We start from the raw sequence: 24,606 nt of genomic DNA on the forward strand, positions 1-24,606 counted from the left end.
GAGATAGAGAGCCACCAGCTTCCACCATGCAGGGAATGCTTAGTGAAACACGCACAAGTTGCCAAATACCAGGCTGCAATATGGAGACGATGTCTTGAACAGGACCCGAAAGTACCAAGTCCTGTTGGCCAAGGATGGAAGATGGAGAAGGAAGAAGGAGTTGAACAGAAGGTGGTGCACTGGATGAATGGTCAGCCAGCACCTGAGGTGGTCCTTGATTTATTGGCCTGCAATTGTAAAAGGAAGTGTTCACGACTGAAATGTGTGTGTTTGTCAAACGGATTGAAATGCACTGATATGTGCCGATTGCCAGACTGTGAGAACCCGGCATCCATCTTTGAGTCAGACTATGTGGAAAGTTTAGATGAGGATATTGAAGAAATGGATAATGATTATGATTTTTAAGTTCAACTTGAACATTTTATATCACTTACAATCAGTGCATATGATCAGAGATGTCTTAGAAACTATAAAGGACCCGTCTTTGCTTCAGAAGACAATATGTTTATCAGCAACACATTTGGCTGAGGTAATGGCCTTGTTAGTGTGGAACACAACATTTTTGTTTCTATTCTGTAATTTTATGCCCTACAACAGAAGATTGTGTTTCATTTTCACATTTGACTCATTCATCAGATTGCACATGATTAACCATCTTGCGACTGTCTTATTGGTTTATATTGTGTAATACGGGTGTTTGATACCTTCATATGTGCATTATTGAGTATCTAAATCCCTGAAATTCTGTATTTTTTGAGAAATTACAGGGAAAAAACATTAATCTTGTTCATGAACATGCTATCATTTACCTTTGTTTGATTCTTGGAAAGTATCCTTCAATAACAACAGGGAAAATATCATGACATTGACCAAACTATGTAAATCCATCCAAATTAGGTATTTTTTTCATTTGGGGGTTGGGGTAACATTGTCTGCTATACTGATCTTAACATACAACATACAAAAAAGAAATTTAGATTTTTGGATTTCTTCATAAATTTGCTAAACATCCATGGAATTATCTTGTTTCAGAACTTTTATTTAGTTTACACAGTAAATGATAGACAAATACTTTTCTAAAGGTGGTATGATTTATCACACAGGAAATAGACACTGATATATAAGTGTCACCAATGACATACCTTTCAACCGAGGCATGTTTTGCACTTTTTGTTGAGAAGCAAATGATCCTCGCAAAAGGTGAGACAAATTTCAATGTTAATGTTTGACTGATAAAAAAGTTGTTAAGTTGAAGTAGGATGTCTTACCTTGGACTGGCCAATTCACACAAAAGCTTATTTAAGGGAAGGCATATAAACAGGGTGAAAACACACAAAAAGCTACCACTGATGTAATGCTATCACATATTTTCTAACTCTAGGGTTTTATAACTTGCCAAAAATCACGATGAGAATTATTCCCCCCCAGATGTTACCGACCAACCCCACTGGCTCATGGACTATTTGGACACAGGTGCAATTTTTATAATGCCGTTAAGGACTGGGTCTGAGTACCGACCAACCCTACCGGCTCATGGACTATTTGGACACAGGTGCCATTTTTATAATGCCGTTAAGGGCTGGGTCTGAGTACCGACCAACCCTACTGGCTCATGGACTATTTGGACACAGGTGCCATTTTTATAATGCCGATGAGGCTGGGTCTATGGGCTTATCACTTCGCCATCGCAGACAAGTCAGTGGTCTCTCTGTCTTATACTGCCTCCTTTCTGGTCTTGCACCTTCTGCTCTTTCTGTGCCTTGTCCCCCCCACCCCCCTCCAGGTTTCGGCAGGACTCACATGGTCCGCCATCAACCCCTTTCGAGTACAACTACGTAAATTCGGGATCACTGCTCACCTCCACTCATTTGTTCCTCTTTTTTTCCCCACCTGTGGAAACCACTTCCACATCGTCTTCAATCTCATTCTTCCCTCCAGGTCTTCAAGGCAGATGTTCACCACCATTTCAGATTGTCCCTAATCCAAAACCATGATCTTTTTTTTTAACCCTGGTTTTTTTTTTTGGATTGTGTTTTAATCGCTCTTTAGTGCCTAATATAAGCCTATGTAGCAATGTGAAAGGTAATATTAAATGATCCCCAATCCCATTCCTTAGTGGGTGTGGGGAAGTATTGTAGACACCTACAAAAAATAGAAAAATAAAAAAATTTATTTCTTCAAAATGCCAACAGGATTAGAACAGCACCGGGCAACTCTGGGTACCCCTGCTAGTAGACTATAAGACCCAAATATTAATATGCAGATTCTCTCCAGAGATATTGGGGGACAGCCTTGTGAATTACTGTTTTCCTCTTTCCTGAGATGTTTTCGGAATTCTGAGAAGACTTTTTATTTGGTTATTTATTTTTACTGGATGAGCAATTTTTTTTAATTTTGTAAGATAAAGGGCTTTGCTGACCTCTTCTATCGTGAAGGGTAATGACAATGGTGATGCATTCAGTGATGAATAAAGAATCATCCTGAGCTCTGGTGACCTGGTATTTTAAGAGCTTATCAACCAGCACCTTGGAATTTCAACAACTTTTTTGCAACTGCATCAGCAGTCACTTCTGGTTGGCAGTATTGAGAGTGGTCAGCTGTCCAAAGTTTCCATAACAACTTCCAGGCTTTGGGAGTGGAGTCGGTGAAGTCAAGGATTTCGACTCTCAACTAGTTTTTTTTTTTTTTTTAGCTCACCTGGAATGAAGTTCCGGGGAGCTTTTGTGATTGAGCAGTGTCCTTAGGTGAGTTAGTTAGTCAGTCAGTCAGTGAGCCAGCCCGTAAACACTTCAGTCATTATTGCTTGAACCAAACAAATTAGTTTAATGAAACTTGGCCATAAGCTTCATACCTGATGCCTAACAAAGGTATATTGACTGCATCAAAATCAGTGTTCATTCAAGGGGGTTTTTGGACAACCCCCCTCCCCCCCCAAAAAAAATAAGTTGGTATTTTCTATCTTCTCCAAAACTACACACACAGTTTCCATGAAACTTGACCACAACCTTCATCACCCGTAATGTACGAAAGTGTATCAACCGCATCAACATCTGCACTCATTAAGGGGTCTACAGGGGTGGGGGGTTGAACCTCCAAAATAGGTATTTGCTCTCTTCTCCGACTCTACACAAACGATTTTGATGAAACTTGACCACAACCTTCATCACCAGTGATGTACCAAAGTATATTGACCACATCAAGATATGCACTCATTAAGGGGGTCTACAGGGAGGTTTTTGACCCCACCAAAACAGGTATTTGCTGTCTCCAACGAAACTACACACATAATTTTGATGAAACTTGACCACAACCTTCCATCCATCCATCCATTGGGACCATACTCTGTGCAGAGCGTTGGTGCTGCCAAAGCAGTCTCCTTGGCTATTGGACAAAATCCAAGACAGGTCGCCACTCCGACACAGTATACCAGCAAGCTGGCACTCATTTTGCCGACCTCGGAAGGATGCCTGGCAGAGTCAACCCCACCTGGTATTAATTCAACAGCCGAGTGGGATTTGAACTCGGGATCTGAGGATCCCAAGCCCACCACCCTAACTATTAAGCCAACACCAGGCATACCGCAACATTCATCACCCATGATTTACCAAATTGTATCGACCACATCAAAATCTGTGCTCAGTAAGAGGGTCTACGGGAGGGGTTTCAGCCCCCAAAACAGGTATTTGCTCTCTTCTCCGAAACTACACACATGACTTTGATTAAACTTGACCACAACCTTCATCACCTATGATGTACCAAAGTTTATTGTCTGCATAAAAATCTGCGCTCATCAAGGGGGTCTATGGGGGAGGGGAGGGGGGGTTGACCGCACAAATCACTCATGATTTCCTCAAATTTTGTTCACGCCATTAAAATTTTTTGGGTCTCAGTGGGTCTGTGCGGGTACTTTGAGTGACTGTTGCTCCTGATCCAGGTGAGCTTCAGGACAGGTGGTCCTATTTTTCAGTTTTTCGCTCTCTGCGTGTCAGTAGAGAGTGTATACTTTACTGTTGCCATTGGGATGTTATTCCCACTATATGAAGCAAAGCCTGGTATTGGCTTTACGGTTAAGGTGGCTGACTTAAGATCTTAAGATCCTGAGTTAACCCTGTTATGCCATTAATTAACACAAAGTGGCTTGACTCAACCTTTTCATCCTTCTGAGTTCAGCAAAATAAGTACTAGCTATGGGAAATATGCCATGAGAGTACTCTGGATCAGAGTGGCAACCCACCCAGGATTGTGACCCTTTTCCAATAAAACTGCCTTGGCAACCCTTAGCACCACATGGCACAAAATAAATGTTTCTTTTTCTACATGATGTTGGCAACATTTTCAACGAATCACTCAGCGAGGGCTTACTCCCTGATGATTGGAAGAGAGGGAACATTCCACCATACTTCAAACATGGAAATAAAAAAGTAGCAGAAAATTACAGGCCAGTGATTCTAACTTCAATGAAATGTAAAACTCTGGAGACTTTTGTCACAGATACAGCGATGAAAGAAACCACATGATTTCAAACGATTTGCTAACAAAGAGCCAGCACGGATTTGTTCTCGATAGATCATGTATGACAGTTATTGTGGGTCCTGGAAGAGTGGACAAAGCTCTATGGACAGAGGAGTACCGTGGACGGCCTTTACCTGGATTTTAGGAAGGTGTTCGACGCGGTCCCCCATTTAAGACTTCCAAAGAAACTGGAGGCATACGGCATTGAAGGTTAAGTCCTGACTCTTGGATCCAGGCCTTCTTGAAAGGCAGAGAAAAGAGTGGTCAAAAATGGAGCTGCTTCGAATTGCTACAGTGTGCTGAGCGGGATTCACCAAGGCAGCATGTTTGGGCCAGTGTTGTTTGTATTCTTCATTAATGATGACCCTCGTGCAAAGTGAAATACTGCATCCAGCTCTTTTCAGATGACACCAAGCTATATGTATCTGTTCATGACCCTCAACATGTTACGACATTACAGAATGATCTGAATATTCATAGCAACTGGTCTGAACAATGGCAGCTGCCCTTCAACCAGAGCAAGTACAAAGTGCTATACTGTACATAGGATGGAATAGTCATAGAAGCAAATCCAGGAAAAAGGATCCAGTTCTCGGTGTATTGATCGACACAGCTGAAGTTTCATGAGCATGTTTCAGTTACAGTTCGAAAAGGTTACTCCATTATTGGAATCAGAAAGCAAACTTTTGCCAGACTAAACATAAGAATGCTGCCTCTTCAGTTCAAAACATTGATAAGAACCCACTGAGAATATGGGAATATTTTATGGCATCTTCGTTGGAAGATGTATGTGGAAAAGGTTGAAAAAGTGCAAAGGAGGGCAACAAAGATGATCTCAGAACTGCAACATTTACTATACTCAGAAAGGTTACAGATCTTGGACCTTTATTTGCTTTTCTACAGGAAGAGGAGGGAGGATGTCATCACAGTGTGCAAGATCCTGAATGGGCTCGTAAAACTGGGCCCAGATCACTTATTTATGGTTGCGCAGTCCTGATCAACAAGGGGGTACTCCTTGAAATTATTCAAGGACAGATGCCACCTTTACTTGCGGAACAAGTTCTTTAGTAAATGGGTAGTATCAGACTAGAACAGCCCACCTCAGGAAGTCATAGAAGCAACTACAGTAGATTCCTTCAAAACAAAACTTGACAAGCGCCAGTGGGAGTAGCGTTTTAAATTTAAATGTTCCCTCTCGCATGCCCACGTTATAGTGAAGATACCAGTGTTGGCAGGATGGCCTGGAGGTACGCACACTCGCCTCTAAGCTGTCTAGCCTAGGTTGGAATCCTGACCCAGCTATAAACTGTCATCCCGCGGTGTTTCACAGGCAGGTGATTCATCAATGTGTGTGCTGTCCTTTGGTTGGACGTTAAACATGTGGCCCATCTGCCAGCATTTGTTAGTAGACATTAAATATCCCACTGTGTCCTTTTCAAAGAGTCGGAAAGTAGGCAAGCTCCAGCACCCTAGCCAAATTCCAAATTCCTGCCCGAACCAGCAGAGGACAATGCATCAGTGGGAGAGCCGTGCCCTCAGCCAATGATGCTACCCCGCAGCCTTGTGCTGCATACGAACAAAAAAGAAGTGAAGATGTCTTGCACCAAAAAAAAGACCTAGGATCAACAGGATTAACCTTTTCTTCGTACTTTGATGATGATGGTAACAGTAAGTGTTCAGCCTTGGGTGACTTCTGTTTGGGTGATATGTTGGAGCCATTTTGCCTTTTAAGAGTTTCACTGAGGCATCAGTTTTGAGATGATGGTTGTCACTTTGATGCCGAAATAAATTATAATTGGACAGTTCACAAGCACATTTCTTGAAGACATTTGTAGATTCATCTTTATCTTTCATAACTAAAGGCACTGCCACACCTTGACGATTGAGCCAGCAATGGCAACGTATAAAAATGTGTGTAAAACATTGGCGTATGCTGAAATTTTGATGTTTTTAAAAAAGTTTTGGTCATATTCATAACGTGTTGGTCGTATGCATAACATATTAGTAACGGGCACAGAACGTTTCGTTGTCTTATAGATAACTTGTACCAACGAATGCTTAGCCTGTTGTCGGCGTTCACAACCTATGCCCAACGATAGTTTAACTTAGGCATAGCACGCTGCACGTATCGCCGACGAACTCGTGGCGTAGCTAGTTAAAAACCTGCCGCACGCCGATTTAAATCATAACCGCCTGAGAATTGAAAGTGTCAACCACGCAGTCACACCTTGACGATTTAGCCAGCGTATGCCGACCTCTGAAAATGTGTCTAAAACGCTGGCACACGTCGAACACGGTATGGGTAAGTTGTGTATACGTTAAAAGCACGCTGAAAAACGATGAAGTATGCTGTCATATTTTGTTGTACACCTCGTACGTCGTGAAATTTCAAGAATGCTGAAAATTTTACGACTTACTCGCCGTATGGCTCACACGTTCCGCTACGCTGGGAATAAGTTGTAGGCACGATATGCAATCGTTGACACACGTCGACACAAGTTCCTTGTAAGTTACTCATAAGTTGAAACACGTCGAGGTAATGTTTAGCATACCCAAAACTTATTTTCTCCGTCAAGGCACATTTTTTTTTTCTCCTTGGCTCCGTGAAGGCACGTGACGAAATATCTAAAGTTGTTGCTGTTGCTGTTCTGTTGCTGTTGCTGTTGCTGTTGCTGTTGCTGTTGCAGTTTTTTTATTTTTTTTGGTCTATCACGAATTTTAAAATGTATTCGGACATTTGCTTTTAAGTTTCGACGCCGACGTGACAATATCCTCAAACAGAAAATATTCACAAAGGAGGAACTAAGAATAAGACATGAGCAAACTGAAGAGGCAATCGGACGTGACGTAACGGCAAGTGACGAAATATCGGAAGTTATTGTTGTTTTTTTTTTTAACGCTGCCAATACGCCATTATATGGTAGCTGTGAATTAGAAACACGTTCAGTAAGTTCTGTGGTCGTCCGGAAGACGTCAATCAAATACCTCTACATACGTCAATATGCGTTGGAGGTACGTTACACATAGGTTCAAAGCACGTTACTCATAGGTTAGAAATATGTTTTGGGTACGCTAAGCATTACCTCGATGTGTTTCGACTTATGAGTAACTTACAAGTAACGTGCCTCGACGTGTGTCAACGATCGCATAACGTGCCTCGACGTGTGTCAACGATCGCATAACGTGCCTCGACGTGTGTCAACGATCGTGTAACGTGCCTACAACACATTACTCATAGGTTATAAATAAGTTTCGGGTACGCTAATCATTACCTCGATGTGTTTTGACTTATGAGTAACTTACAAGTAACGTGTGTCGACATGTGTCAACGATCGCATACCGTGCCTACAACTTATGGCCAGCGTAGCGGAACTTGTGAGTCATACGCTGGCGTAAAATTTCAAGCATGGTAAAATTTGAGGACAACCGCAAAGTACAACGATGAAAGCCAGCGTACTACGACGTATGGCAGTGTTTTTCAGCGTGCTCTTAACGTATACAAAACTTACCCATAACGTATTCGACGTGTGCCAGTGTTTTAGACAAATTTTTCACAAGTCGGCATACGCTGGCTAAATCGTCAAGGTGTGACAGCGCCTTAAGCACAGATCGGGGTAACCATCACTAGTTTCAATATACTGTACACAGTAATACTTCGCTTAATGCTCAGGATACATTCCTGGAAAAAAGAGTGCTAATCAAAATTGCGTTAAAACGGGTCAAAAAACCATTGTTTATATGGAGATGTGTTCCCAGCAGTGTTATTACTAATGCATGAGTGGTTCATAAGGGCTTCAATGAGTTATCGGTAATAGCGCTAATAATGACATAGATGGTAAATATAATTGTTTTATACTATAATAACATCAGTAAGTATTAACAAAAACAGAAAATATGTCGAAACATCAATAAAAAGAATAATTGCCATCACTCCCACAATGCTTCTACTCCTCCTGAATGGTCGTGGTGGGAGACAAGGTGGGAGGAGGCTGATTGGCTCAGAGTGTGTGCATACAGTAAAGACAATGGTGGTGTGTGTTTATTCAGCGAGTTGTGTGTTCTGGGTTTTAATTTTTTTTGTTTTGTTATTTTAGCAAAATAAATCTCTCTAAATCAGTGTTCTAAGGGGCTGTGTTAACCGAGGTATTACTGGATTACATTTCACCCTTATGGTGCATTTTCTTTACAAAAGCACTTGAAGTAAAAAAAATCTGCTTTCGCGATTTAAGTTTTGTTTTTGTTTATTTTGTATACACTGTCAAGGTTCGTATGAGAGCTAACTCAGAGACTGTATAACAAGGGGAGCAGGAGACAAGAGGGGTGGGATAAAGAAGGACAAAACAGTGAGGAACAGAGATGAGATCTGTGGAAGGGTGAAGGATGGGGTGGGGTACACGGGATAAACAAGATGGACGCTACAGGGGCTTTCAGGAAGGAAAGCAGGGAATTTGAAGGGGGTGGGTTTGGGGCAGATTAACGGGGGTAGAAAAGATCATGGTTTTGAATGGGGGAAGATAAGAGGTGGTGGTGAACAGCTGTTTTGAAGACCTGGAGGGAAGAGTGGGATTGAAAAGCGTGAGGGAGTTTGTTCCAAAGGCAGGAAAAAAGAGGAATAAAAGAGTGAAGGTGAGCAGTGATTCTTGATTTTGGTAGTTTTACCAGAAGAGAGTTGCTGGTAGACCTTGAACACCCTGCAGAAATATGGGGGGACACATCTCAGACAGAGCCCGGAGGGGGGGGGCGAGACTGGAGAGGAGGCTGTCGAAGACAGAAAGACCACCGACCTGCCTGCGGTGAGTGAGTGAGAAGCCCAAAGACTCAGCCTCATCGCGGGAGATACCAATGATCCGAAATGCCTTGGTTTCCACAGTGTGAAGCCGAGAAAGATGAAAGGCAGGAGGGGAGAGCAGTACTCCATCAGGCTGCAGATGAAAGGTTTCAGCATATCCAGCATAGAATGCCCTGGTCTGAATCCAAATTGATGATCAGAAATCAAGCCATTTGAGAAGAGGAAGGATTTAATGTCTGAATTCCTCTTTGCAATCTCCAACTCCATAGGAGTCAATTTACAGTGGTCATTGCTGTTATTGAAATGAGTTTCTAACTATTTAAGGAAGAGTTACTGTTGCTGACCTTCTGTTGCAGAAATGAGTGAAGAATTGCTGCAGTGCTTCATCGAGCCCGTGGTGTGCACGCACCCTGGAGGTGAGCACATTGGTCAAAATTTTCTAAAATGGGAAATACTTTCTTGCATCATCAGAAATACTTGCTTTTCTTTCGCGAGCGAAATATGGTGTCAGTAAATCGCTTGCATCATGCCATGTCTGTCATCATTTCCCCACCCTCAATACCCCCTCTTTCCGGCAGGGGTTATTGGTTAAATAAATATATGTACAAACACAAGTGGGGCATGCTTGGACAATGCAAGCAACTACTCACATACATCCTACATGCATTTAAGTGGACATATAATAAGTGTAAGCTTGTCATTGTGTGAGTGCATTTCCTCCATAACTCCAAGACCTTGAAACATAGTCGCCCAGAACTTTGTATGCATACTCAGGGAACTCCAAGGGAGTGTATTAATGAAAACTGGGTGTTTGGGTACATTTAAACACCCCTTTTGAAGATGATTAACTCATCTTATCATGAAAAATGCAAACAAAAAAGGGGTCATAATCTGCCATTTGTTTCTGCCTAATCAATAATGCCTTGCCTGAGAACCATGATGTACTCTCACAGACCAATTAAAGTATATAATCAAAATCTGTCTTCGGATTTGAGGATCGGACATGTGGACAAATTTAAGTGTCGAAATCTGGAGTGAAATCTGAAAATTTAAATAAATAAACCTATTCTTATAACTCAGCGTATTTACATATTTACTTGAAGCAAGCAATGCTGTGATCTCTCCTCCATATTTACAAATTGCCAAAGCATTAAACTGACCTTCTTCCACTGTTCAGAGAATTATATTGAGTGAAAAGATTATGAAATGTGCTGAAAGTGTAACTTCCTTAAGTGCAACGAAAATAATTACAATAAAGCATTCGTCATCGAATGCCTGATCTTTGCTGTTTCTATCGCTTATCACCTGCCAAGCCAGCCTTTCCTTATCAACCATTCTATTTCGTTGGAGTGCTTGCTTGAGTGCTTAAGCTACTTGGCGAGCACACTACAAGCTGTTTGGTAATGGAACACATCGCTGTTTCACCATTTTGTTTCACCTTTCCATTTGCTTTATTTGTCTTTTTGATTCAATATTTGTAATGACTTTGCTGCTCAACTTTGGAGTGCTATTCTTTGATGTTTGTTCATTTGCAAGCCATGGTGATACAGTCAACAGTGGTGTTTTTTTCTTCTTCTTGTTTTCAGTGATAGTCTTTTTTCAGGCTGGGTGGGACAGGCTGTATTTGCGAGATTTAAATCGGTAAATTAAAAAAACAAAAAACAAGATCACTTTCTCATTTTTGTGTGATCTGCTTTCAATTAGGATGTTATTTAATTTCACGAGGAGCTTGGAGTGATGTTATCTTCAATATAAACATGATTGAGATGTATGTTTGGTTGTGACATGACTCCTCTGAGCTCCTTAGGTTAACACGACAAAACTTTGGAGGATCACTTTTTTTTAAAACTCACAATTCATAACTTAAAAACACAGGAGCCCCCACCTGTTGTGGGGAAGAGGTGGGAGTTCGGAAGGAGGGGAAGGTGTGGGGTGTGAAGAGGGGGAGAGGTGGGGTAGGTATAGGAGGAGGTGCGAGGAGGGTGGGGTGGGAGTTTGGATGGAGGGGAAGGTGTGAGGTGTGAAGAGGGAGGGGGAGGGGTGGGGTCGGTATAGGAGGAGTTGTGAGGAGGGAGGGGAGGATGAGGTGTGAGGAAGATGGGGAAGGGTTGGGGGTGGGACTCCGGAGGGAGTGGAAGGGATGGGAGGAGGGAGGGGAAGGGGTGGGAAGAGGGATCCGGCGTTACCCAGCAATGCCGGATACCTTTGCTAGGACATAATATATGGAAGCTTTATATATTTGATGATGTGAATTGTGAGAGAGCTTTATATCGTCACCCTCATAACAAAAGTGCCCGTCATTTTATTCGTTGATGAAGCTTAGGCACTTTTGTTATGAGGGTAACGATATATTTTATGAAATGCATTGTGCTTGCATTCTCCAAGCACCTAAATAACTCGGGTAAATCAAGAATTAGCAATTAGAATAGAATGAGCTCTTTATTTAATATAAGAGTTTACAGCGATAGTAAGTTTTAATCCAAGATGTGGCAAAAGTTATAAAAAATAAGAGGCAGAAGAGGTGCATGTTAGTATTGCCTAGTAACCAGTTTGAATGTGAGCTCCATTGTCTTGGGTCACGTAACCCGCAGTGTGCGGACCGAGGCTGTACTGCGTGACTTTTATTCACTTACTAGCAAATACAACCCGTCACTTCGCTGACTGTTCAATAAAGTGTGTGGGGGGGGGGGAGATGGAGAGAGAGTGAGAGGAGGAGGAGGAGGAGGAGGCAGGTGTAGGGTGAGAGAGGGGAGGGGAGGCAGAGAGGATGAGGATAGGGTAGTTAGGGGGAGGCGGGGGGAGTGACACCCCACCAAACGTTGCTATGCCCTGTTGGAGGGAGGGTGCGTTTGTGTGTGTGTGTGTATCCGAGAGAGAGAGAGAGAGAGAGAGAGGAGGGGGAGTGGGGGAGAGAGGGAGAGACAAAACAGAGGTGTGAGAGGAGGGGGGAGCGAGGAGGGGACAGAGTAAGAGGGAGAGGGAGAAAAAAAAACAGAGGTGTGGGAGGAGGGGGGAGCGAGGAGGGGACAGAGTGAGAGAAGGGTGGGGGGGAGAGGAGGGGAAAAATGACAGTTGAGAGGTGGAGGTGAGGTGAGCAAAGAGAATGATATGACAGACTGAACACGAAAAAAAAAAGTGTCAAAACAGCTGTACACACAACGACACAACAGAATTTGTAAAGTAATCCGCTGGCACATCTGCAAAAACTTTGACATTCCAGTTCTAGAAAATTTGTGGGAAAATGAACCAAAAGCAATCACTCAAAACATTGAAGTAACGCTCACGTGCGACTTAAGGATCCCATCGAGCGTGAACATCGAAAACAAAGCATTGTGACCAGATATCATACTTAGGTACAAAAATAGAGAAGAAGGCATTGCTAATCGAGGTGTTAGTACTGGTGATTTTGGACTAATGATGCAGAAATCAAGAAAATGACTAAATACCAAGACGTCAAGCATGAAGTGAAAACATCCTGGAAGCTGAAGAATGCCAAAGTTTACCGGTGATGATGAAGAATCTCATGGGAATGATGACGAAGAACCTCACAGGGATATTAAAAATCATCCCTGGGAATATCACTACACACAAACTACAGTTAGAAGCCATCTTGGTCTCAGTGACGATCCTGAAGAGAGCCCTCGACACAAAACTTTGAAAACAGAAAACTTCACAGCTTGATCCATGAATGACCCCTTACCAAAATGATGATGGATACTTTGAGCCCACCCTTGGAGGACTCCATTCCACATTCTGAAACCCACATATGTCGATACCAATCAAAAACACACACACACACACACACACACACACACACACACACACACACACACACACACACACACACACACACACACACACACACACGAAACTTTGAGAGCTGGGAGGGATTCGTTCCACCTTCTAAAACCCGCATATACAAACACACACACTTCTGTTATGGTAATTCAGTTTATATACATGCACACACATAAAATACATAAAAACAACAAACACAAAGATTAACCTTTAAACAGAGTTCTTTAAAAGAGGAATTCAAGTGGGAATTTAGCAAAATTAAATTGAAAAATATATCACGGCCCAGAACACAAAATGTCGATCTCTGCTCTCCGCCTTCATAACCAGATCATGGCAAACACCTGGTCGGATGGACCTTATTGTTTTTATTTATGTATCGATGACAAAGTGAGGGGTGGATTATATTGCACAAAAGGTTAAACAAAGTGGTATCCTGTAAAAATAAAATTGCACATTTTCAGTGGAAGAGACACCTCCCCAGGCACCAACTGCACGGCACCGCAGGGCCCAACACAAGCGGAAATGTACGTCTGTCGAGTTGATGTTCCCTTGAGAGGTCAGGTCAGGTATGGGAGCATGTGCCAGAACAGCGCGTCGCTGCGTCCACTTTCCGCCGGTACTCCAGGGGCCTCCGTCTGGCCATCCCCCAGGCAGATGCCAGGCCCATCCCCATCTCCTTGAGATGATGGTCAACCTGCTGCAACCATGAGGCACGTGGTCGGCCCACTGGCCTCCTCCACTCATGAGACTCCCTCGCTGAGAGAATCTGGTGAGCAGGATCAGCGTCAGGAAAACGAGCCACATGTCCATACAGCCGCAGCTGACGCTCACGGACTATGCAGGTAACAAATCTCATCCGAGTCTCTCTCAGCAACCGCTCGTTGGACACAAAATCCGACCAGCGATAGCCAAGGATTCTCCGAAGAGACCTGGTACCAAAGGAATTAAGTCTCCGTCTCAGATCCTTGGTCAAAGTCCAAGTCTCGCACCCATAGAGCAAGACTGGAAGTACCAAGGACCTGAAGACTCGGACTTTCGTCCTCCCGCACAGGTACCGGCAGCGCCACACCCCATGATCCAGTGAATCCATGACTCCCCAGGCCCGACCCAGACGTCTATTGACCTCCGGCTCACAACCTGCGGAGACATGAATATCACTGCCAAGGTAAGTGAATCTATCCACGACCTCAACATCCTCACCACAAACAGACACAGACAGGACAGCAGCATCCAAGATGTCACCGAAAGCCTGGATCTTTGTTTTGACCCAAGAAATCCGTAATCCCAACGGCTCCGACTCCTCATTCAGCACCTCGAGGGCCCCCAAGAGGATGTCTAAAGTCTCCGCAAAGATGACTGCATCATCTGCAAAATCAAGGTCCGAGATCTTGACATTGCCAAACGATGCACCGCAACTTGATCTCTCCGACATCCTCCCAAAAATCCAGTCCATACAAGTGCTGAAAAGTGTGGGGGCAAGTACACATCCCTGACGAACTCCAGTAACAACTGGAAATAAGTCAGAGGCGGTACCACCACACTTCACAGCACTCTCAGTACCAGAGTAGAGTTCAGACATCAGATCGATCAGTTTCGGTGGCACCCCACGAAGACCAAGAATCCTCCAGAGGACATCCCGATTCACTGAATCGAACGCTTTACAGAGATCAACATAGGCTGCAAGCAGCCCCTGCCGAAACTCTCGTCTGCGTTCAGTGAGGACACGAAGAGCAAGGATACGGTCAATCGTTGACCTCTTTGGCGTAAAGCCTGACTGCTCTGGACGCTGGTGCTCAAGCAGATGGTGGCGAACCCTATCAAGAATTATCCGAGCAAAGACCTTGCCCGGCACTGAGAGCAGCGTCACCCCTCGGTAGTTGTTGCAGTCTTGGCGATCACCCTTCCCTTTCCAGAGAGGGACAACAAGGCCCCTCTTCCAGTCAGTTGGGATGATGCCTGTGTTCCAGGCAGAGCACAAAACTGCATGCAACGACGCGAGTGCAGCATTTCCACCAGCCTTGAGAAGTTCAGCATGGATGCCACAGATCCCTGGAGCTTTGCCCCGTTTCAACTGGTTCACCGCAGCTCGTGTTTCCACAAGCGATGGTGGACCAGAGTTGATTCGAGGGTCAGCAACAGGGATTGTAACACCCTTGACGTCCAACTCGACAGCTGGGGGATCAGCCTGGTACAACCGCTCAAAGTAACCGGCCCAGCGGGCCTTCACTTCAGACTCCTCTGTCAAGAGCCTACCACTCTCTGCTCGGACTGCAGTGCTCCGAGGGATGGGCTTGGATGAACGTAATGCGCGAATTCCCCTGAAAGCGGGACGAGAATCACCTGTCCACAGGTGATGCTCTACCCCCTCACAGATTCCTCGCACATAGGCCTCCTTGTCCACCCTCAGTGCACGTACAGTTTTACGCCTCAGCTCCCTGAACAGCTCAGCTCTGCCATTCAGCCTGGCCCTGCGACTCTGGTCAATGGTATCCAGTGTCCCTTGAGAGACAAAATTCTTCTTTGCCCTGCGGTGAACTCCAAGGCATCCACCGGCAACATCAAGGACGGTGGTCTTGAAGGCGCTCCACAACTCTTCAGGACCCCCAAAGCACCCAGACCCCCAAGTGTCCACTCAGCCTGTTCGCAAACTCCTCAGCTACTCTCTCATCCCTGAGCTTGGCAACATCCAGCCTAGGCTGGGATGGTACCATTCTCCAGGATTTAAGGTGCAGCTTTAGAGTTGCTACAACAAGCCTGTGGTCAGTATTGAGGAACTGAGCACTCCGGTAGACCCTGCAGTTCTGGATCATCCTCCAACGACCGTCAATGAGGACATGGTCAATCTCCTTTGCCACACCGCCAGCGTTGGAATACCAAGTCCAGCGATGAGCTTGCGGGCGCTGAAACCATGAACCAGCCACCCTAAGTCCATGACTTCTTGCAAAGTCAAGGAACTTAGTGCTATTCTGGTTCATAGTTCCTGACCCATGGGGACCAACACACACCTCATAACCATCCCTATCAGTTCCAGTCGATGCATTGAAATCCCCCAAGACTAGAAGTGTATCTCGTCTGGGGCACTGATCAACCACAGACTCGAGTGTGGCGTAGAATGCATCCTTCACGGTAAGATCACTCGCCTCAGTCGGAGCATAAATAGAGACCAGGGAAATGACACCTAAGGAGTGACGAATCCTTAATCTCATAATACGCTCGTTGACCGGTGTTACCTCAATTATCATTGGGGTCAGCTTATTGGACACAGCTACAGCAACTCCTTGGGTATGGTAACCATCAGAGCGACCAGACCAATAGTAGGTGTAACCACCCACCATTATCTCGCCGCAATCCGGTCTCCGAACCTCAGAGAGAGCTGCAATCCCGATGTCCAAACGCTTGAGCTCAGATGATAACAGAGACAGGTGATCATCCTCTCTTAGGGATAGGACATTCCAGGCACCCACCCGAAGGGACCGCCTCAGGTTAACCCAAGGAGACCGCCGTCTGGTGGACGACACCTCAGCACCACTCCGACACACTCTCCCGCAATCTGACCCAGGGATGTTACCCCGTGGTTTCCCTCCTATCAAAGATTGGGGGTCCCGAAGGCTTTGCCCCAATCCCATCATCCGGTGAGCTGCCCTGCGAAGGGAAGCTGCACAGGAGGTACTCCCACGGAGTGGGTTTTCAGATTTTTTTGCGTTTTTGCGTTTTGCGGAATGAAGCGTTTTACGGTGGCCGGAGTGCAAATCCTGCCACCAACCTCCTAATAAGAAGTAACCCAACTGCAGGAGGACGTCCGCAGACACAGTTGGGCACTAGATATGGATGGCCGTTGGCTCACAAGGAGCTCCTCCGCCCTTTGACAGGTTTTGTTTTTAATCCTGCTGGGTGTCCATATCCAAACACCCTCCTCACCAGAAAACCTGGTGGGGGAGACGGTTTAGTCGCCGACAACCCGACCATGGAACAGGTTAGTACAGGTTTACATGGTACCTGTAGCAGGTCACAGATCGAACCTGACCTGACCTTATCGAACCTGACTTGAGAGCACTGGTACTTTTACCGAAACGAACAACCAAGCAGCTTGGAGAGCGCTCACCAAGGGACCTAAGCACTCAAGCAAGCACTCCAATGAAAAGGTTGTTAAGAAACGGCAAGTTTGGCATGCGATTAGCAACACATGAAACATACACCTCCCAGAGACGCCCGAAATGTCAAGCCACGAATGCTGACTTCTCCGGATGTTTATAAGCATTGCAATATACCCAGCAATTTGAAGCTATGATGAACAGGCATTCGATAATATGAGTGAGGGACGTGAACACAACAACTTTATTGTTAAGAAATTGTTGCGGCCTGTTCCAAGCCAAGGCATGGTTGAGCAGGCCAGAAAACATGGCAGTTTCAGACCCCAGCGAGGTTACTCAGGAAATGTCTTTAAACCCAGAGAGCGAGGCAGCCGACGATCACCTGATGAAGGATATAATTAAATAAAGCCGTTAATTATCTTCAAAAGGGGTGTTTTAATTAACCCAAACACCCAATTTTCACTCTTGCACTTCCTTGGAGTTTTCTTAGTAAGCCTGCAAAGTTTCAGGCTGCTAGGTTTTATAGTTTTGGAGTTATTGAGGACACACACACACACACACACACACACACACACACACACACACACACGCACACCCTTTTATTTGTGTATATGGTGGACGTGCGACCCAGTGACTGAGCCTACACACCACTGATGTGCGCAACCTAGGCACAATTAGCTGTCCTGGACTTCCCATGTTGCTCAAAGGTATATGTTCACAAGCCATGTGACTCGGACACTGACAGTGGTCTATATTATGTCCCAGTTAGAGCAGCAATAATACTGTTATTAGCTTTGCATGATGGAGGCGAGACTGCTATCATGGAGCTTCACAGGACGAGACTGGGTGTGAATATCGCTTTCTATTTACCTCTGCCACCAAAGGTGAATTTAGGTTACATATTCACCCGTTTCTGTTTTCTACTTGCAAAGTTGAAGATTCATAAGTATATTGGTTGGTCTGGTCTGTTATTCTGTCTGCTTTTTGTCTGTCTGTCTCTGTATGCCAATCACCTATAGGTCACATTTTACTCCGATCTTCACAAAACTTAACCATCTGGTGGAGGTAGACACAAGCAAGAATACTATTGTTTTCGAGGTCAAAAGATCAAGGTCACAAACTATCAATTTTCATCCAATTCACTTGATATATACCATTTATAAAACTGAAAAACATGGGTGGATGGTGAAGCCTCAGTTGACCCATGCGATTCCATTGGTGAGAAAACGTTTGTGAACGATTTCGAATTTTCTGTATTTCTGCATAAATTTGACCCAAAATGTGATCAGATCTTCACGTAAGTCCGAGTAATAGATGAAGAGAACCTGATTAAACAAATAGCACATACAAAAAAAAAAAACACAGGTCTGCAAAATGGAGCTTTTTAAAAATTGTTTTGATAATTTTATGTTACTTAATATATTTTTGGGGTGCTAATTCGAAATATCAAAAGTTTTTCTCCATCAGGTAAGGTTTTCTTACAAATTGATGATGAAATATACAAGAATTTTAGGTAAATTCCCATATGGTAAGACAAAATGAAACTAATAAAAATTAATTTGGTACTCTATTTAGCAAAGAGAAATGGCACAAATGCAATTAAAAAGTAAGACAATAGATTCTTTACAAGGGCTCCAATCATTTTTTAGGTTCAGCACCTCAAAATCTCTTCTTTCCCACTTGAAATCTACACCTGGAACTTTTTCGTTTGTGAGCATTTGGTGGACTTTCACGATGCAACATCCAGCAGTAGTCAGCCATCATACTGACTGACATTCCATCTTCCCTGATATCTTCTTTCCATCTCCTTCATATCTTGATGAAACCTTTCCCCTTGTTCTTCACTCACATCCCCTAGATTTTCCGGAAAGTAATCCAAATGGGCATGTAGGAAATGAACTTTAAGGCTCATTTTACATCCTAAGGCCTCGAACTTTTCTAGCATTCTTCCCACGATGTCTTTGTAGTTTGGATCCTTGTAATTACCCAAGAAGTTCTTCATCACATCTTTCAAACTAATCCATGCATCTTTTTCAGGATCACTAAGAGAGTTTTCAAAATTTTTATCCTTGACGAGTTTTCTTATATCTGGTCCAACAAATACACCCTCTTTAACCTTGGCATCTGATAGAGCAGGAAACTTACTATGCAAATACTTGAAGCCTTCTGCATCCTGTGGCAAAGCTTTTACAAATTGCTTCATCAGGCCAAGTTTTATATGTAGAGGAGGCAAAAGAACCCTTTTCAGATTCACCAAGCTTTCTTGAAGGATGTTCTTTGTCCCTGGTGTAAGCGTATCCCTACTTGGCCATTGTTTTTTGAGACCAATGGAGGTCCCTGGCTCTACTAACCCACTACTATCCCAGAAGAAACAAGGAAACTTTGTGTAGCCTGACTGTTGTCCAAGTAACATGCAAATTATCTTCAGGTCACCGCCAATCATCCAGTTGTGATCTTTGTATTTAATCATGTTTAAGAGTAACACCAAATTTTCATGTGTCTCCTTCATGATCACCGAGTGTCCAACAGGGATGGAAGCATATTTATTACCATTATGCAAAAGAACTGCTTTAAGACTTCTCTTTGAAGAGTCAATAAAGAGTCTCCATTCATCAGGGCTGCAACTTATGCAAACGCTTCTATTAGTCCTGATGGATCTGTACAATAAACCAAATCGTTTTCTTGAGCAAAATACGGAACAAACACTTTTTCTCGGTTACGATACCAAGAGAATGATGCACCAGGAGCTAAAAGACTCTTGGATTTAAGTCTGGAGCCTAAAAGCTCTGCTGACACCTTTGCAAGTCCCAAGTCCCTCACTAGATCATTTAATTCACACTGGTTGAATAGTTGAGGTTCTTCACTTTTACCACTATTGAAGTGTACATCATCATTGCTATTGCTGCTTTCTGACTCAGAACTTAAGTGTATGTCTTCAAGGTTTCCTGGTGGTGATGGGACTGGAACATCTGGTCCATGGGCAACAGGTCGCAATGCAGATGGGAGATTTGGATAAACAATGTTTTTCACACTCTTTGAATTGTGTCCTTGTACCTTACATGAGCAAAAGTGGCAGCCATCACTGTGATTTTTAGGCTCTCTCCATATCATTGGGACCCAAAAACGAAAAGACTTCTTTGTACATTTTGTCCATTGTCTTAGTTCTTCAACACAAATTGAGCAGACCTAATGAGGAGCCCATGTCTTATCTTGGTCTCCTAATTTCACACCAAAGTAGGAATAGTAAGATTTTTTAAACAAAGTAAGTAATGTATCTCTGATGTTTCTTAGTTATAAACTCGCCAAAACTGTAACAAAATTTGTCTCGGCTGGTTGCACATACTCGAGAAGCCATTATTGTTTCCAATCATGTACAGATCTGTAAAGAAAAAGTAATGGGATTAGAGAAAGGGGATATTACATTCGGATAAAATAGTAAAACACAATAATCAAACTCGGGCACAATGGTAAAACGCAATGATTGATTTTGTGAAGAAACTATACGTGATACGATAATTTATTTGTCATTTTTGAAATCAGCAGGTAAAAATTGATCAAATTCACCCAATAAATATGAAACAATTTTCTGGTGGCAGACCTGTGTAATCTACTTTTTCTTTATTTATTGAGCAAAATGATCCAACATTGAATTTACTTGTCAGAAAAAGTATGTGAACCTCTCGGTTAATCAGCTCAATTAAGCGGGGTAATTGAACTCAGGTGTTTCAATTAACGAGATGGCAATGAGGAGTGAGTTTGGGTGGCCATGCCCAATATGAAAAACATAAACTTTGTTTGTCACTGTCAAAGTCTGGTCTTCACCACACAGGTTTGTGGAAACGTGTCATGTCCTGATCAAAGGAGATTTCTGAGGACCTCGAAAAAAGAGTTGTCGATGGTCATCAGTCTGGAAAGGATAACAAAATCATTTCTAGAGATGTTGGGCTCCACCATTCCAGTGTCAGGCAGATAGTGTACAAATCGAGAAAATTCAACACCATTGTTACTCATTCCAGGAACGGTTGTCCAACAACAACAACAAAAAAATCACTCCAAGTGCAAGGCATACAATAATCCAGGAGGTCACAAAGAACCCCAAGGTAACATTTAAGGATCTGCAGGCCTCTCTTGCATTGGTTGTCAGTGTTCATGAGTCCACCATCAGGAAAACACTGAACAAGAATGGTGTGCGTGGGAGGATAGCAAAGAGGAAACCACTGCTCTCCAAGAAGAACATTGCCACCCATCTCAAGTTTGCCAAAGACCACATGATTCAGAAGGCCATTGGAAGAATGTTCTGTGGACAGAAGATTCCAAAGTGGAACTTTTTGGCTTAAATGAGAAATGTTATGTTTGGCGAAAACCAAACACTGCATTTCAACAGTAGAATCTCATTCCAACCGTGAAGCATGGTGGTGGGAGTATCATGGTTTGGGGCTTCTTTGCTGTCTCAGGACTCGGACGTCCGTCTGTGAGCAAGGGGTGCCACCAGTTGCTGAATGTAAAGGTTCATATACTTTTTCCGACAAAGAAATTGAATGTTGGATCATTTTGCTCAATAAATAAATGAAAAACTAGATTTTTTTTTTTGGTGTTTGATTTGTTTAATCAGGTCCTCTTTATCTATTGCTAGACGAACCGTGAACCCGTTGGGTTCTCGTTGTGACAGAGGTTGATAAAAAAATCATTTCAAGGAAAAAAAAAGATAGCTCCAGCGAACTATACCACTGAGGTTGTTTGCATTGATCAAATAATTCCGAAGACTACTTGACTGAATCGGGAATTGATTTTTTAATAGTTTTTTTCGTTGCCCGATTTGAACAAAACTTGATATTGCACGTCAATGTGAAAAATAAACGGAGAAAAGAAAGTCGAAAAAATTATTGTGCGTAATCTTCAAAACACAATTTTATTTATTAATGAACACGGAAGTATGAGATCAAAATGGCGATGTTTATTTTATGCTTAAAAATAAATCGTTCTTTGTCTATACTAAATGTTTGAGATTTTTAAATAAATCATTTGAAGAGAAAAAAAGATAGCTCCAGCGAACTATACCGCTGAGGTTGTTTGTATTAATCAAATTCTCCTGAAGAGAACTTGACTGAATCGGGAATTGATTTTTTAATAATTTTTTCCTTTACCCGATTTGATCGAAACTTGATACTGCACACCGCAGGAGAATGGTGAGTCAGGTGGCCCTAAAATTTTTGTGCTATTGTGTACCGTTTTGGCTGTATTTTGGGAACATACATACATACATACATACATACATACAAGATGAGAGTTTTAGTAATATATAGAAGATTAGGATTTAGATGAAGATCTGATCACATTTTATGTCAAATTTATGCAGAAATACAGAAAATTTCAAAGGGTTCTTGCCTTCGGAATATTCCCGCCTCCCACCTTTCCTGAAAAATTCCCGCTCACACACTCTCCACCCCACACCCCACACTGCCCCCACGGAATAAACTCCCACACTCTCTTCAATCCCATGCTTCTCTCCAGGCCTTCAAAACAGCCATTCACCACCACCTCTTATCTTCCCCCATCCAAAACCACGATGTTTTCTACCCCCATTAATCCACCCCAAACCCACCTCCTTCTAATTCCCTGCTTTCCTTCCTGAAGGTCCCTGTTATGTCCATCTTGTATTCCCCGTGTTCCCCGCCCCATCCCCATCCCTCTCAGTTCCACAGATTTCCCAATGTATCTTTCCCCACTGTTGTGTCCTTCCCTCTCCTGCCCCTCTTTGTCTCCTGACCCACCTTGCTGTGCATTGTGTGTTAGCTCTCATACAAGCGTCGACATTGCAGACAAAAAAAGGGTTCACAAACTTTTTCTCACCACTGTATGTGTATTAATTATGTCCTGTTTGAACATGAGTTGGACAGCAGTACGTCTATTAATTACATATTCTTGGACCATGACTACGTCTATTAATTACGGACTATTGCAACGTACCTTTTATACATTGAGACCTTTTTAACCCTTAGACTTTTTAGACCCTTTGAACCTTATATATCTCCTTTGACCCTTTAGAGGTTTTCATCCTTTAGTTCGCTTTGACCCTTTACACCACTTTATACCACTTTAGACCCTTTTAGACATTTTAAGACCTGATAGACCCCTTAGGTTCCTGAAGACCTTTACACACTTTAACCTGCTTCGACTCCTTGATCATTAGACCTTTTGGATCCCCTTCAAACTCATTTAGACTCCTTCGACCCATACGACCCATACGACCCATTAGACATGGAACTACTGCAGGAACATACTCTTTAGTCCTTTAGATCCTTTTAGACCATTTAAGAACCATTACATCCAGTTAGACCCTTTAGACCGTAGCTCCTATTGGAAAATACCCTTTAGATCTTTAGACCCCTAAAGATCCTTATCGAGCCCTATAGACCCTTTGCATCACTAAGACCCTGAAGACATTTACACCCCTAAGACACCTTAAACCTGTCGACCCATGAGACCCCTTTAGAGGCACAAGAAACAAACATTGATCGTCGTCTTTCATTACCAGACAATACTTTTATCAGTAAGTAATGTGCAATCTCCATCCACTCAGAGGCTGGGTATTCTACTCGGTGGAACAGAATTTGCATATTGCATCACTGAATTGGTTCACCAAACAAAACTTGGAAGCATATTGTCGATTTTGATTTTTCAAGTATCTTTCTATGTATGCATGACATCTTTCCTGTTTGTTACTTACGAAATCTAAAGATTTCATAAGTATATTGATGACTTCCGTCCTCTGTTTGTTTGTGTGTTTGTTTGTAGGCACGATAACTCGAGAACGGAAGAAGCTACCAATGTCAAATTACACCACGTGATTCAGGAGGGTGATGGCTAGCGCTGATTAGATTTTGGTCAAAATCGGTCAAAGGTCAAGGTCACAGTGAGGTCAAACATAATTCCGTAAATTCATGTGGAGAAATGGAGTATTTTTGCTTTGGTCGACGTTACGAGTTTGTTTTAACTTCGATTTTAATTTTGTCTTCGGTTTTTGCGATCGCTTAGGACGCGTAAAACTCAGTTGTCGAAATTCTGGTAAAAATCGGATGTTTTGGAGACGTTTTAAGATTGTATAAAAATATTTTACTCGCCGCGTCACAGCTCGTCACGTGGTGCAGCACACTCGAGCAGAGGCGTCATTGATCACGTAAAGGTTTTCCGTGTGCGCGCTGATGGTGTTTTCGATAAAGATGGTGTTTAAAAGTCGTTTTTTATCCCAATAAAGGTTATCGTCGCATGCCTGACTCACTAAGCCGTCGGATTATGTAAAGATTGTTGGTGGATGGCTGAATATTACGGTTTTGTGACTGATAAAATAATATTAAATAATTGCGTGGAGAAATGGAGTTTTTTGCTTCGGTCAACGTTACGATTTTTGATGGTTTG

General features: G+C 43.1%; 1 protein-coding gene across 11 annotated transcripts in view; it reads left to right on the forward strand.

The window, feature by feature from the left end:
- OVCA2 (OVCA2 serine hydrolase domain containing) overlaps window positions 1–24,606 on the forward strand; it is a 74,420-nt gene that overhangs the window by 48,953 nt on the left and 861 nt on the right. For 5 of the 11 annotated variants that reach the window (XR_015056249.1, XR_015056250.1, XM_085873980.1 and 2 more), the window contains one exon: window positions 9,658–9,717. Coding sequence is in view for 7 of the 11 variants with exons in the window: in XM_085873980.1 (XP_085730106.1) it covers window positions 9,658–9,717 (60 nt within the window). In the remaining 4 variants the exon portion in view is untranslated. Of the gene's footprint in view, window positions 1–1,103; window positions 1,201–9,657; window positions 9,718–9,879; window positions 10,967–23,985 lie in introns of those variants that run through there. The other 6 variants (XR_015056251.1, XR_015056252.1, XM_085873983.1 and 3 more) reach the window with 4 other exon arrangements.

The sequence above is a fragment of the Eptatretus burgeri genome, chromosome 3, assembly GCF_056783735.1.
Source record: "Eptatretus burgeri isolate ZD-2024b chromosome 3, Ebu_testis_v1, whole genome shotgun sequence".
Lineage (NCBI taxonomy): Eukaryota > Metazoa > Chordata > Myxini > Myxiniformes > Myxinidae > Eptatretus > Eptatretus burgeri.